This window comes from Engraulis encrasicolus, chromosome 15 (genome assembly GCF_034702125.1).
Source record: "Engraulis encrasicolus isolate BLACKSEA-1 chromosome 15, IST_EnEncr_1.0, whole genome shotgun sequence".
Taxonomy (NCBI): Eukaryota; Metazoa; Chordata; class Actinopteri; order Clupeiformes; family Engraulidae; genus Engraulis; species Engraulis encrasicolus.
Window position 1 is genome coordinate 22,759,253 of NC_085871.1, and position 12,500 is coordinate 22,771,752.

At 44.1% G+C, this 12,500-nt stretch overlaps 1 protein-coding gene and 1 long non-coding RNA gene across 2 annotated transcripts in view; one reads left to right on the top strand and one right to left on the bottom strand.

Moving 5' to 3' along the window:
- dnah6 (dynein, axonemal, heavy chain 6) overlaps window positions 1-12,500 on the top strand; it is a 105,110-nt gene that overhangs the window by 5,153 nt on the left and 87,457 nt on the right. Inside the window, exons 6-12 of the mRNA XM_063217233.1 lie at window positions 149-283; window positions 1,375-1,486; window positions 2,030-2,144; window positions 2,723-2,894; window positions 4,454-4,567; window positions 4,975-5,085; window positions 5,621-5,710. Of these exons, the coding sequence (XP_063073303.1) occupies window positions 149-283; window positions 1,375-1,486; window positions 2,030-2,144; window positions 2,723-2,894; window positions 4,454-4,567; window positions 4,975-5,085; window positions 5,621-5,710 (849 nt within the window). The remainder of the gene's footprint in view (window positions 1-148; window positions 284-1,374; window positions 1,487-2,029; window positions 2,145-2,722; window positions 2,895-4,453; window positions 4,568-4,974; window positions 5,086-5,620; window positions 5,711-12,500) is intronic.
- LOC134464511 (uncharacterized) lies at window positions 6,216-8,441 on the bottom strand. The gene is made up of 3 exons (XR_010037918.1): window positions 7,437-8,441; window positions 6,947-6,970; window positions 6,216-6,458 (listed from the first exon to the last, which is right to left on the bottom strand). It is a non-coding gene; the product is annotated as an uncharacterized LOC134464511 (long non-coding RNA).

The window sequence follows — 12,500 nt, forward strand, 5'->3', positions numbered from 1 at the left end:
GTTAAATAACACAGGTGAAACAAGATCTTTTGGAATATGTGGTGGCACTGGATTGTAAGTTGTAAAGTTCTTATACAGTTCTATTAAATCCAGGTTGCCCACTGATCCCTATCTGCCTTATCAAAACATGTGATCCCTCTTCTTCCAGTCACTGCGGCCAGCGTTGATTGACATAAGGGAGATGTGCTACCGCATTAGTGACATGGGGCTGTGTCGCATCGAGACCAACCGCACCTACTCCCTCAACAACTTCAAGGAGGACCAGTACAAGCAGCTCAAAGAGGTCTGTCGCCCTAGCTCTCAGAAGCAATCCATACACAAAATAAAAATATTAAACAGTGGATATACAAGGCTTATTTCAGGGAAATAAGAAATGGGCCACTTTCATCCCCTTAAGACACAGCATTATAAATGAGCTGTTACCAGAATGGCAAAGACCAAGTCGTAATGTATTACTAAAGGCCCTGTGCACTGTCATAGTAGTGTAGTACTACGGTAGTTAACTTTCAATGCCTATTATAGCGTGCCACAGGAGTTACGGCGTGCATTAAGGGGCTGCACAGAGGTACATGATTGTGCCACACAAGACTTGTTTAGGCCATTAGGTATGAATATAGTACTGTAAGTACAAGCACATCAAGGAGGCCCGTAGCTCTAGGCCTCTCTTGGTAGCTACTGTATGATCAGCGGTGCAGCACCTTAATGCGCACCGCTCCCCCAGTGGAATGCCTTACTGTTCGTTGAAAATCTTTCAATCTTACGATTGGTCATTGTCATTCTGCTAACAACAAACCTGGAACAGAGGCCATTGAGACATAATGGAACATATTTGGATTACCACAAGTCCCCACTAGGACACCTTCTCTTTGCTGGACTATTGTTGGACTTATTGTTGGAAACGCTCTTCTTTACTCTCTGGCACTTTACTGAAATAATGGCAATTTTTTTAGGAATCCATGCAGTCTACTACAAGTCATCATCAGAATGCATTGCACCTTGTTAGAAAACTGTGTTGGTTTACTTTATTGTGAAATTGTTTTTTTATTCTTGCAATGTACGGTATATAATCTACTATATTATATACTTGTGTGTTTGTGTAAGATGATGGACACTACAATGAATGTATACTCTACTGTAAGTCAATTGTGCTTGTGCCTGATCCCTTGACCTCTTTGACCTCTTGACCTGTTGACCAGTGTTGCCATATTGGGCGGTTTCCCACTTAGGATGCTGTCTGTGGGTAGAAATGGCATTTAGCCATAGAAATCAATATAATTGGGTGGGATTTAGTGCTTCCAGACGGGTTTTGAGCTTTTTTTGGGCTGGAAATCATCCGGCTCATCTGGCAACCCTGCTGTTGACCCTGTGTTCCAGGTGAGCTCTCGTCTGGCCGAGTTCAGGGAGCTGGTGAAGGAGGTGGCCCGCACTGCCTGCCGCACGGCCATGCTGGAGGCCGGCTACACACCTGACTATGAGTCAGACATAGGTACGGTATGCCTTGTCTTGCGGCCTCCACATATAGCAGTTTCTGGTAAATGATATAGAATAGAATATAATGGAATAGAATAGAATAGAATAGAATAGAATAGAATAGAATAGAATAGAAAACCTTTATTGTCATATACAAAGTACACTGAGATTTGAGCTTCCCTACAAGGTGCACAGTCCTTTGCAGATGAATACAGTCCAGCAAGTGTAATTTCAGTGTAGTAACAGCTTTGGGGAAGAAGCTGTTATTCATTCTATTGGTTCTAGCTGGTAATGCCTTGTAGCGCCTGCCAGAGGGCAACAGTGCGAGGAGATGGAAGCTAGGGTGTGAGGGGTCTTTAATGATACTCCTGGCTCTACTTAGGCCGCGGCTGTCCTTCCCTGTCTCTCTCTCCCCACTTGTTTCCTGCCCCTCTGTCACTGTCCTATCACAAATAAAGCACAAAAGCCCCACAAAGAATTGTAAAAAAAAAAAGCAAAACAGTATGCTGCCTTGTATTATGCATATTATGCTACATCGCGCACATCTTTTTTGTTGCAGGGGAGAGTGTGGAGGCAAAGATGGCTGCTGAGTTGGGGCTGTATGACGACGGCCCAGACATGATGAGCTACACAGAGCAGGCAAAGAAGCGATACCACTGCAGCCGACTTACCTGGTCAGTTGCAGCCAGACCTCCGGTACATTATGTGGGAGGGGCGGAATGTGGGATGGGCCGGCACCATTGCAACACCCACGATGACGTTGCGAAAATCTTGAATAAGCGCTAATACCACGCATTGCAATAATATCCTGTTGTTGAGTATTTTTTTCTTTTTCTCGTGTGTCTGTGTCTGTGTCTGTGTCTGTGTCTGTGTGTCTGTGTCCTGCATGTTCATGTCTATGTCTGTCATTTTGTCTCTACGCCTGCCTTTCTAAACAATGGGCCAGTCTAATCTAGATCCTTCATGCTTTAGCGTCATCAGGCTGTCGGACTACCTGATCGTGAACATGGCAAGCATCTTGGTGGGGCAGTCGGTGGACAATAACTGCTTGACTGTACTTGGAGATGTGTTTATTTGAAAATGTACTATGTAAAAAGAGGAATGCTATTTCCTTCCTCATCCCACTTTGAAAGAGTGTGTCACAGTTCTGCCTTCTTGTACCGCCACACAGTTTCATGGCTCTGCATATCACGATTTCTCTTTTGATAAATTGTTACAACTCACCCTCATCCTCTTCCTGTGCCCTGTTCAGCTTCATCCGGCTGGCAGACTACCTGATCGTGAACACGCTGCACATCCTGGTGGTGCAGTCGGTGGAGAAGCTGCTGGGGGGGCTGAGGAAGCAGATCGAGAAGACCCCGACCCAGGAGCTCATCCTCAGCTGGGCCAGCGCACCAGAGCCCAGCCCCCCTACCGACAAGAAGGTGAGCTGGCTCTTCAACAGGAGTAATACTCAAGGCTAAAGCTACGTTCAAGCCTCGTTCACACACGTCGCTGCTAGTTGCTCGCTCAGCGAGTGAAGTCAACACAATGTTTATGTGTTCCAACGAGGAGAGTAGGCGAGTAGGCGAGGAGAGTACAAGCGATGCGATGTGGGCGGATTCCGAGTTGAACATATTTTAACTTTGAGCGAGGCAAGTAAGCGAGTAACCAATTGGAATGCTGTTCGATACTTCTTGCTTGTGCATTGGCAGTTAAAGCCGCGGGAACATTTAGCAAACTTTCCCTGAGCAAGTGGCTAGTAGGCGAATGAGAGAGTAGCGAGTAAATAACTCAATACTCAAGGCTAAGGGCCTCTGCACATCAGCTCCGACAAAGTGTGAACACATCGGCTGGCCATTAGGGATGAGTTCTATTTTGTCAGCACCACCCATTAACTATCCATTCTCTGCTGTGGTGAAATTGTGTGTGGGGGTCGGAATTGTGTTGGAAGCGAAAGTGTTCCGCAGTGCTGTCGGAACAGATGTGCGGAGGATAATGCATCCATCCTGAATCCGATTTGTTGAAAAATCAGAGGAGGGGATCATATTATAATGTTTTGACATTCAATGTGATAAGCAAGATAATAGTGACTGGTGACTAGTGACTATATTTGAAATTAATGCATTTAATGTTTTATAACATGTAATAAGGTTTTTTGTTGACAAAATAGTGTATATGTTCTTATACATTTTCTTTGTTTCCCTGAAACTACTCAGACACTTTTTGCATCGCTGGGAATGTTCACAAGACGCCATGTATGAGCTGCTTGTAACCAAACTGTCTTAAAGCTATGTATCAAATGTATATTAATGAATATAGAACATGTCATATATTCATTCATTCTGTTTTGACACAATGTGTTTTTCTGTACTGTATGTTAATTTGTATTTCCCACGTCACTGTTTGCTTAATACATTTTCCTTGTCAAAGTCAAAGTCAAGGTTAACTTTATCATCCCAGACGGGGAAATTCAAATGGTAGCAGTAGTGTTGATATACAACACAGTGAAAGCGGTTTTACCTTTCATGAAAAGATTCATAATAATAATAATAATAATAACTTGGTTTTATACTGTACCATCAGCTTATTCCGGCAGAACTTCTTTCACAGCAACTTACATCTCCAACTGGCTCTGTGCCCAATGTAACCTTTGGGTTATATGTACTGTATGTGTGAATGTTTTGTTCTTATTTTGCATGTAGTTTGTGGATATTGTTTTCACTCTATGGTCTACTGCTCTAATTAGCGCAGCAATCTATTCAATAACTTGTTGCCCTGTGTGTGTGTGTGTGTGTGTGTGTGTGTGTGTGTGTGTGTGTGTCTGTGTGTCTGTGTGTCTGTGTGTGTGTGTGTGTGTGTGTGTGTGTGTGTGTGTGTGTGTGTGTGTGTGTGTGTGTGTGTGTGTCTGTGTCTGTGTCTGTGTGTGTGTGTGTGTGTGTGTGTGTGTGTCTGTGCATGCATGTGTCTGTGTGCCTGTGTATTTGCGGTATACTCATCTCAGGCCAGTGTGTCGGAGCTGACTCAAGGAGAGGCTCAACTTCAGCCCATGTTCATCACAGAGCTCATGCTACTGACTGAGGCACTGTGCTACGAACCATCTGTGGATGATTTTGAGGTATGTACATGGACATGTGTGTCATTCTCTTCTAGGTGCATCTGTGTGTCAAAACTATTGAGAGTATATGTTATATATATATGTGTGTGTGTGTGTGTGCGTGTGTGTGTGTGCGTGTGTGTGTGTGTGTGTGTGTGTGTGTATGCGTGTGTGTGTGCAGGGCCACTGACAGCTTTGGCTGGGCCCAGAGCAAACTCCTCTGAAAGGCCCCCCCACCCAATACATTCAATGTAATGAGGATCCAATTATGGGCCCCCCATCTCCCTGTGTCCGGGACAACTGACCCCTTTGTCCCCCATTTTCATTTTCCCTGTGTGTGTGTGCGTGCATACATGCGTGCGTGCATATGTGTGCATACCGTACGTGCACGTTCCATTTTTTTTACAGTATGTTTGTGTCATTAACAGGCGTGTGTGACAGACATAATCAGTAGCTTCCAGAGCACTGTGCTGTCTTTAGACTGCCTGGTACCTGACTCCTACTTCAACGCTTTCACACAACCCAGGATCAACAACAAGGTAAAGTAGGAGGCCCAAGGACTAGTTAAACAGATAGTTGAAATATATCCTGTATTGTCTCCTGAGGTAAATAGTTAACCATCAACACGATACGATAAGATGATCTGATTCGATATTGACTTCATTGTCAGTTTTCACTGAGGTTTGTTTAGCATCCTTCTGCAAGACTCGTTTAAAATGACAGGATGCATTTTTTTTTACTTCATTTGTTGTTTGGGTTCTTGTACTGTATTGTAAACATTTCTGCAGTGCTTTAATTCACAGTGTACACTACAGTATAGGTAGTTATAAAGGTTTCATAAGCTTTTATACGGTAAAGTAAAGGGGCACTGTTTCCACACCTGGGGTCCATCTCTCAAAAGCGAAATTGTTAGCCTGTAGCAACTTTGGTAGGTGCCAATAGGAAAATGCATTGAAAACAACAAAGTATCTAATGTGTAAGCAACTTTGGTTTCGAGAAATGCACCCCAGATTGGGTGTGTGTCATCCTGGTAAACAGTGATGAGTCACTCACTATGTATCTCTGTGTCTCCAGGCTGAAGAGAAAACGTGTGGGGATGGCCCAAGTCTGGAGGGAATCCTTGAAAATGATGAACACCTGAAGGACATCGTGGACAACATCAAGGTTTCCAAAGACTACCAGCCATTACATTATATTACATGACATTACAATTACAGTAGCTGATGATTTTACCAAAAGCAATGTACATTTATTTAGCTACAGGGTAATGTGAGGTTGGGTTCTAAAGACTACCATTACATTACATTACATTACATTACAATTAGCTTATCATTGTATAACTTACAGTTATTTAGCTACAGGGCAATGTGGAGTTGGGTTCCAAAGACTACCATTACATTACATTACATTACATTACATTACATTACAATTAGCTGATGATTTTATCCAAAGCAACTCACAGTTATTTAGGTACAGGGCAATGTGGGGTTGGGTTGGGCACCTTTCTCAGGGGCATTTCAGCTATGGATGATGAGGGATTTGAACTTGCAGTCATCGGCTTCCAGGATCAACACCCAAATCTAAAAGCTACATTAGAGCTATATTTATAACCAACAAAACGATGTAGGTGTTAAGTCTCATTCTACCATGAAGACTCGAGAGGCAAACGAACGTTATTAACATTTATTGAACATTAGACATGATACAGGAATGCATAAAAGTTTGGCGAACAATAACACTTGATAAAATGCATGAATCAGTTTGGCGAAGGTTCCCGTCTTCGCGTTGAACTCCGGGATAGGACAGCATATCCTCCAGCGGAGATGGAGGCGGGCGTAGCCTGCCCCCTAACAGACGGGAACCTCTGGTGACGGTGGACGGAGGGGTGGTGGTGGCTTCAAAATCGGCTTAACTGAAAAGCAGAGAACAGAATGAGTGACAGCTATTTAAACAAACGTGAATGTGATCCATTGGCTGAGAGGTAACGATGCATGAGTGACGCGTAACGGGGGAACCCCCAATCTCGCGTTGTGATTGGTTGGCGATCCTGGGCAATAATGACGCATGTATGATCTGTCAAAAGGAAGATTTGTTGGTTGGCCTAGTAGGCTAAGTTTGACAGCCGAGAAATTCGAGTCTCCCTGGTAGAATTTACGCAAGCTCCCATTTCTACCATGAAGACTCGAGAGGCAAACGAACGTTATTAACATTTATTGAACATTAGACATGATACAGGAATGCATAAAAGTTTGGCGAACAATAACACTTGATAAAATGCATGAATCAGTTTGGCGAAGGTTCCCGTCTTCGCGTTGAACTCCGGGATAGGACAGCATATCCTCCAGCGGAGATGGAGGCGGGCGTAGCCTGCCCCAAAATAGAGATTAGAAGTGAACTCACCTACCGCTTACAAGGAGACACCATCTGAAAGACATGAAAAGTTAGTTAGATGATTGATTGATGATAGACGGAAGATGAAGGATGATAGGTGATGATGATGAGATGATGATGATAATGATAATGATGACAATGACAATGATGACAATGGCAATGATGACGATGATGACGATAATGATGACAATGATGAAGATGATAATGATAATGATGACAATGACGATAATGATGACAATGATGATAATGATGACGATGATAACAATGATGATGATGATAAAGATGATAATGATAACGATGACAATGACGACAATGATTACAATGATAATAATAATAATGATGATGATGAGTGATAAGTGATAGGTGTTGGAAGACAAATGATGATAGATTAAATGAGATTATAAATGATAGGGATGTTCTAAGGCTTAAGCTTATGGGCGGTGGTCTAGCGGAGGCATGAAGCCTGTGATGATGATGGTGATGATGATAATGTCGGTACCTTAGGCTATGCGAGAAGACATGGCGCGGATGCGCTGAGAGCAGAGACACAGCAGAGCGTTATGATTTGATTGATAGATGCACCTTGGTCAGGAGAGCGCTGAAAACTTAGATTATGACAGTAGGTAGAGAGCCGGAATCGTGACCTAGGAGAGAGAGTAGAACATGGTGATGAATGAGTAAATGAATGGATGGATGAATGAATGTAGGCTATAATATGTGGTATGATAGTTGACATCATAGATAAACAACCATGGCAACTAGGCTGGTTCAATGTTACAAAATATAGAGATAACAGGCTTACGGACCACTATAAAATCGATCTGATAGATGAGAGAAGGATAGAATACAGACATGACCGGGTGACCGGAGCGATAGCCCCCCAAGAGATGGAGTGAATGCCGCCGGTGCAGCAAAATACCACCGTCACCAGAAATGAGAATAGAAAACATAAAGTTACAGACCAGATATAGCATGCTTCAACGAGGTGATGAGGAGTGAGGCAAATGCAGGAAGCGTATGCGCCAGACGACCAACGGCCCAGCGCCTTGATCGCAGTAGGGGACAGACCCCGCTTAGCGGCCGTGGTGGCCACGCCAATTCTGAACGAGCGTGCTGTATACCTCTTGGGCGAGGAACGAGAAGAACGAAACAGAGTTAACAGAACAGAAACAGTACACTGAGCCAGATGACAAAGCGAGGAATGAGCCGAATGCAAGATGCACTGCGTCAGACCAGCGGCTGAAAGCCTGCACTATGCGGGCGTCTGCCCAGAGTGGTGAGAGAGACAGCTTTAGACAAAGCATGAGTGGCTAACATTAAAAGACGAGCACCTCGGCCAGGATAGCAGAAAGGTCAGGTTAAAACAGAGGAGAATCGGCAGACAACTGGTAATCATGACCTAAGAGAGGGAGAGAGCAGAGCTTGTAGCTGAAACGAACAATGAATGAAACACCAAGAAAACATCTCGACCAAGAATAATAACACCATGTCAGTTATGATAAACACCTACGTGATGTGGCGCGGTGAATGCTTGTGCAAAGCAGGCATGGACACAGGCAGTGGGGCGGATGCCCTGGTTGGTTGAGAGAAACAACTTGCGGTAACTGCATGATTAGACTAGCAATAAAAAAGGGTGGCACCTTAGTCAGGAGAATGCAGAAAGTGCGAGCTTACGACAGAGGAGAGTTGGAGAGCCGGTTATCGAGACCTGAGAGGGACAGAGCAGAAAGCTGAAACATCACTGAATAACGGCACCAGAACAAAAACGGCATATCAAAATAGACATAAACTCCTACTCGCTACCAGTGGGTAGCTGCGATAAGTTTGTCATGCAGGATGGATGAGGATACCGATACAACCAGGTGACTGGCGTTAAAGTTGGGGCGACAGCCCAGTGCGATGCTGAGGCGATGGCCCATTGTGATGCCGAGTTGTGATGTTGAGCCGTGGTGTTGAGGTGCGACAGCCCAGGGCAATGCTGAGGTGAGCCGTTGATGCACGAGCCCTGAGGCGCCGGCCCAGGGTGATGTTGAGTCGCCGGCCCAGGGTGATGTTGAGTCGCCGGCCCAGGGTGATGTTGAGTCGCCGGCCCAGGGTGATGTAGAGTCGCCGGCCCAGGGTGATGTAGAGTCGCCGGCCCAGGGTGATGTAGAGTCGCCGGCCCAGGGTGATGTAGAGTCGCCGGCCCAGGGTGATGTAGAGTCGCCGGCCCAGGGTGATGTAGAGTCGCCGGCCCAGGATGATGTAGAGTCGCCGGCCCAGGATGATGTAGAGTCGCCGGCCCAGGATGATGTAGAGTCGCCGGCCCAGGATGATGTAGAGTCGCCGGCCCAGGATGACGTTGGGGCCGATGCCCAGTCCAGTGTCGGGGCCGATGCCCAGTCCGTCGTCGGGGCCAGAGCCCAGTCCGTCGTCGGGGCCAGAGCCCAGTCCATCGTTGGGGCCAGAGCCCAGTCCATCGTTGGGGCCAGAGCCCAGTCCATCGTTGGGGCCAGAGCCCAGTCCATCGTTGGGGCCAGAGCCCAGTCCGACGTTGGGGCCAGAGCCCAGTCCGACGTTGGGGCCAGAGCCCAGTCCGACGTTGGGGCCGATGCCCAGTCCGACGTTGGGGCCGATGCCCAGTGCATGACGTAGCGTATGCCCTACGTGGAGCGGCAGGCGCACGTGTATGTGAAAGTGTACGGGAAAGCAGCAGAGACCACCATCACCAGATATGAGAAAACAAACACAATACGACACATCACAGTCCGAGCGCCCTGACGATTCCAATGAAGCCTAAGGGCACGAGTGGTGTACAGAGTGAGAGGGTTAGCCCATAGATGGCTACCAATGGGATCAGAACCCTGACAGGACTCCATGGGCAGAGTTTCATGTATAATTTAAGTATGATTATTAACTGTCATCATCGATGTACTTCCCACGGATATCACTCATTTATTTACTTAAATTTGGACGGTGTATATGTAGCCCATTGTGATCAGAATAACTCGAAATAGACAAGGCATTGCAACCGGCTACAATGTCCCTCGATGCGACCGGGCGCAGGCCGAAAGCCCCGCGTGATCTTTAAGGTACACTGTGCAGGAAATGGTCAAAAAAAAAGAACTGCAACTATGCTGCTCGTTGAAACTGTTTGGTCTTTACATGAACATTTACCATGTAATAAACAATATTTTCTAGTATGGTCCAAGTAAAGTTATTGTTTGGTGCTAAAAATTGCTATTTGGTAAATTCAAAATGGTGGACCATGGAGAAGATCCCCCCCACAGACCTGTGTTAATACAGGTCTGTGATCCCCCCTTACATGTAAGAAAAGTGCAATTTTTCAGTCATAAGGAATACTTGGAATTTGATGGTGGGGTAAGTATTCATGAAAAAAGGTAATTAGTGAACTGGCAGCATGAAGTCTGGAAATAAACAACTAAAAATCTCACACAGTGTCCCTTTAACTTAATCCAGCCCTGAATGACTTGAAGCGGGAGTGAGGAAGCAAGGTACACTTATCAATACAAACTGCAGGCAGTGCGATGACATGAGGTGATGATTGGCACGCGCAGTGGTGGACAGTAACGAATTAAATGTAATTCGTTACTGTACTTAAGTAACATTTTCATACTTTCATACTTTACTCAAGTATTTTTATTTGGTAAGACTTTATACTTTTACTTCACTACATTTCAAAGCGAAATTTAGTACTTTCACTTCGTTACATTTACAGAAACACTCGTTCCTTACTCGTTCCTTTTTTTAATTATTATTTAAGGCGATACACGGCAGGTGAATTCATTCATTTTTAATGCCCTGGTCAAATGAAATCTGAGATCTTGTGTGAAGAAAGTGAAACTGAATCTGATTGGCACGCTCAGAGATTCGCCATTCCGATTGGTTGTAATGTGTCACGTGACAACAAGCTATACTGTACAGAATTAGTTTTAGAAGGAAAGCGAGCAGAGCAAGACCACTGATGTGTCCACTGTTGCGACTTGCGAGACGAATTGAAATAAGAAGAAACGGTAGCCTACTTTCTAGTAACATGCGGAAAGCACAGCAAAACAATAAAGCAGGCGACAATAACGTTGTTAGAGTGTATTAATCTGAACGTCGTATTCGTTGTGTGAGGGGGGAGAGGTTTAGCTCGCAGGCTGCACTCGCCTGACAAGACGACATTTGTCAGATAGGCTTCGCGTTTGAACTGAATAATCAGCGAATTGATACTTAATGTAGGCCCTACTGCTTATTGTGCTATATCTGTGTTATGGCTTACAATAGAGTCACATAAATGCCGCTTTTGTAGCGTGTTGGTTTCTTGAGTCAAGTACACAGGATGCCTAAACATGCTGCTTATTCCAAACCATCCAGGCGCACAACTCCGTGATAGCGTTCTTTCCCCTCAACACATTGCAGTATTTTCTGGAGTAGTTGGGGATATCAATTACTTGTCTAATAGACTCCCCTGTCACCAAAAAATGATTTGCTTCAACGTTATGGAAAAGAGGCTTGTGTAGGCTAAAGGGTTTGTATCTTTACATGAGGATTGCCATGCCCATATGTTGCAAAGTGAGGCTACATGCAACATGCATCCTTGCAACATGTATCCTTTCCCTTAAGTCAGGTCAGTAGGCTACAGTGGATATGAAAAGCACTGTGTTATGAAAAACAGCAGTAACAAAGTTTAAAAAAAGAGAGAGAGAGAGAGAGAGAGAGAGAGAGAGAGAGGGAGGGGAAAAAAGTGGACATTGGCTAAATATTGGCCCAGTGATGTGCACATGGCACAAAAGGCTTTCTCATGATCAGATAAGTGTTCCAATTAAGTTGTATCAAGTAGGCTATTGCAAATCATTGGCATCTAGCAAATAGTGACCATTACAAGTAGCCTATATGAAGATGTTCCTATCTTTAAAGGTAGCTTAGAATCGCAAGTCTGTTTGTCCATACATAGGCCTAAGCCAACCTTAACATAAGGTTAACACTACATAATAATAATAATAATAATAATAATAATAATAATAATAATAATAATAATCATAATAATAATAATAATAATAAGAAGAAGAGGTCTACCAAAACCATAATTATAACAAAAATTAAACATAAAATACTTTATTGTACTACTCTAACTCCTTGCTGTCACAAATAAGTAGGCCTATACTGGACTGTAGGCCTACGGCTGGGGGGTACTGTAGTAGTTGTTCTAATAGGCATATAATCAATTTCAGCCTAATCATTCTTAATATTAATGTCCCTTTCATGTGTTCTTTTTGGCATGTTAGGGTCAGTATTAAATGTTTAGAGAGGTGAAAACTTCTGATGCTATAACATCCATGGACTTACTCCACAGTGTTTCTGAGGCCTGTTATGGCCTAGTTCTAACATGTTGGTATAGTCTATGCAAATGAGGATATTTAATTAGATCCATATGACCAAACTAGGCCTACAACACTTAAATATTAAAATTGCACCAAAGGCTTCATTTTTAAGTTTTTACTTTTTACTTTTAGTACTTAAGTATTTTTGACGGCAGGTACTTTTGTACTTCTACTCAAGTAAAAAAGTGAGGTGAATA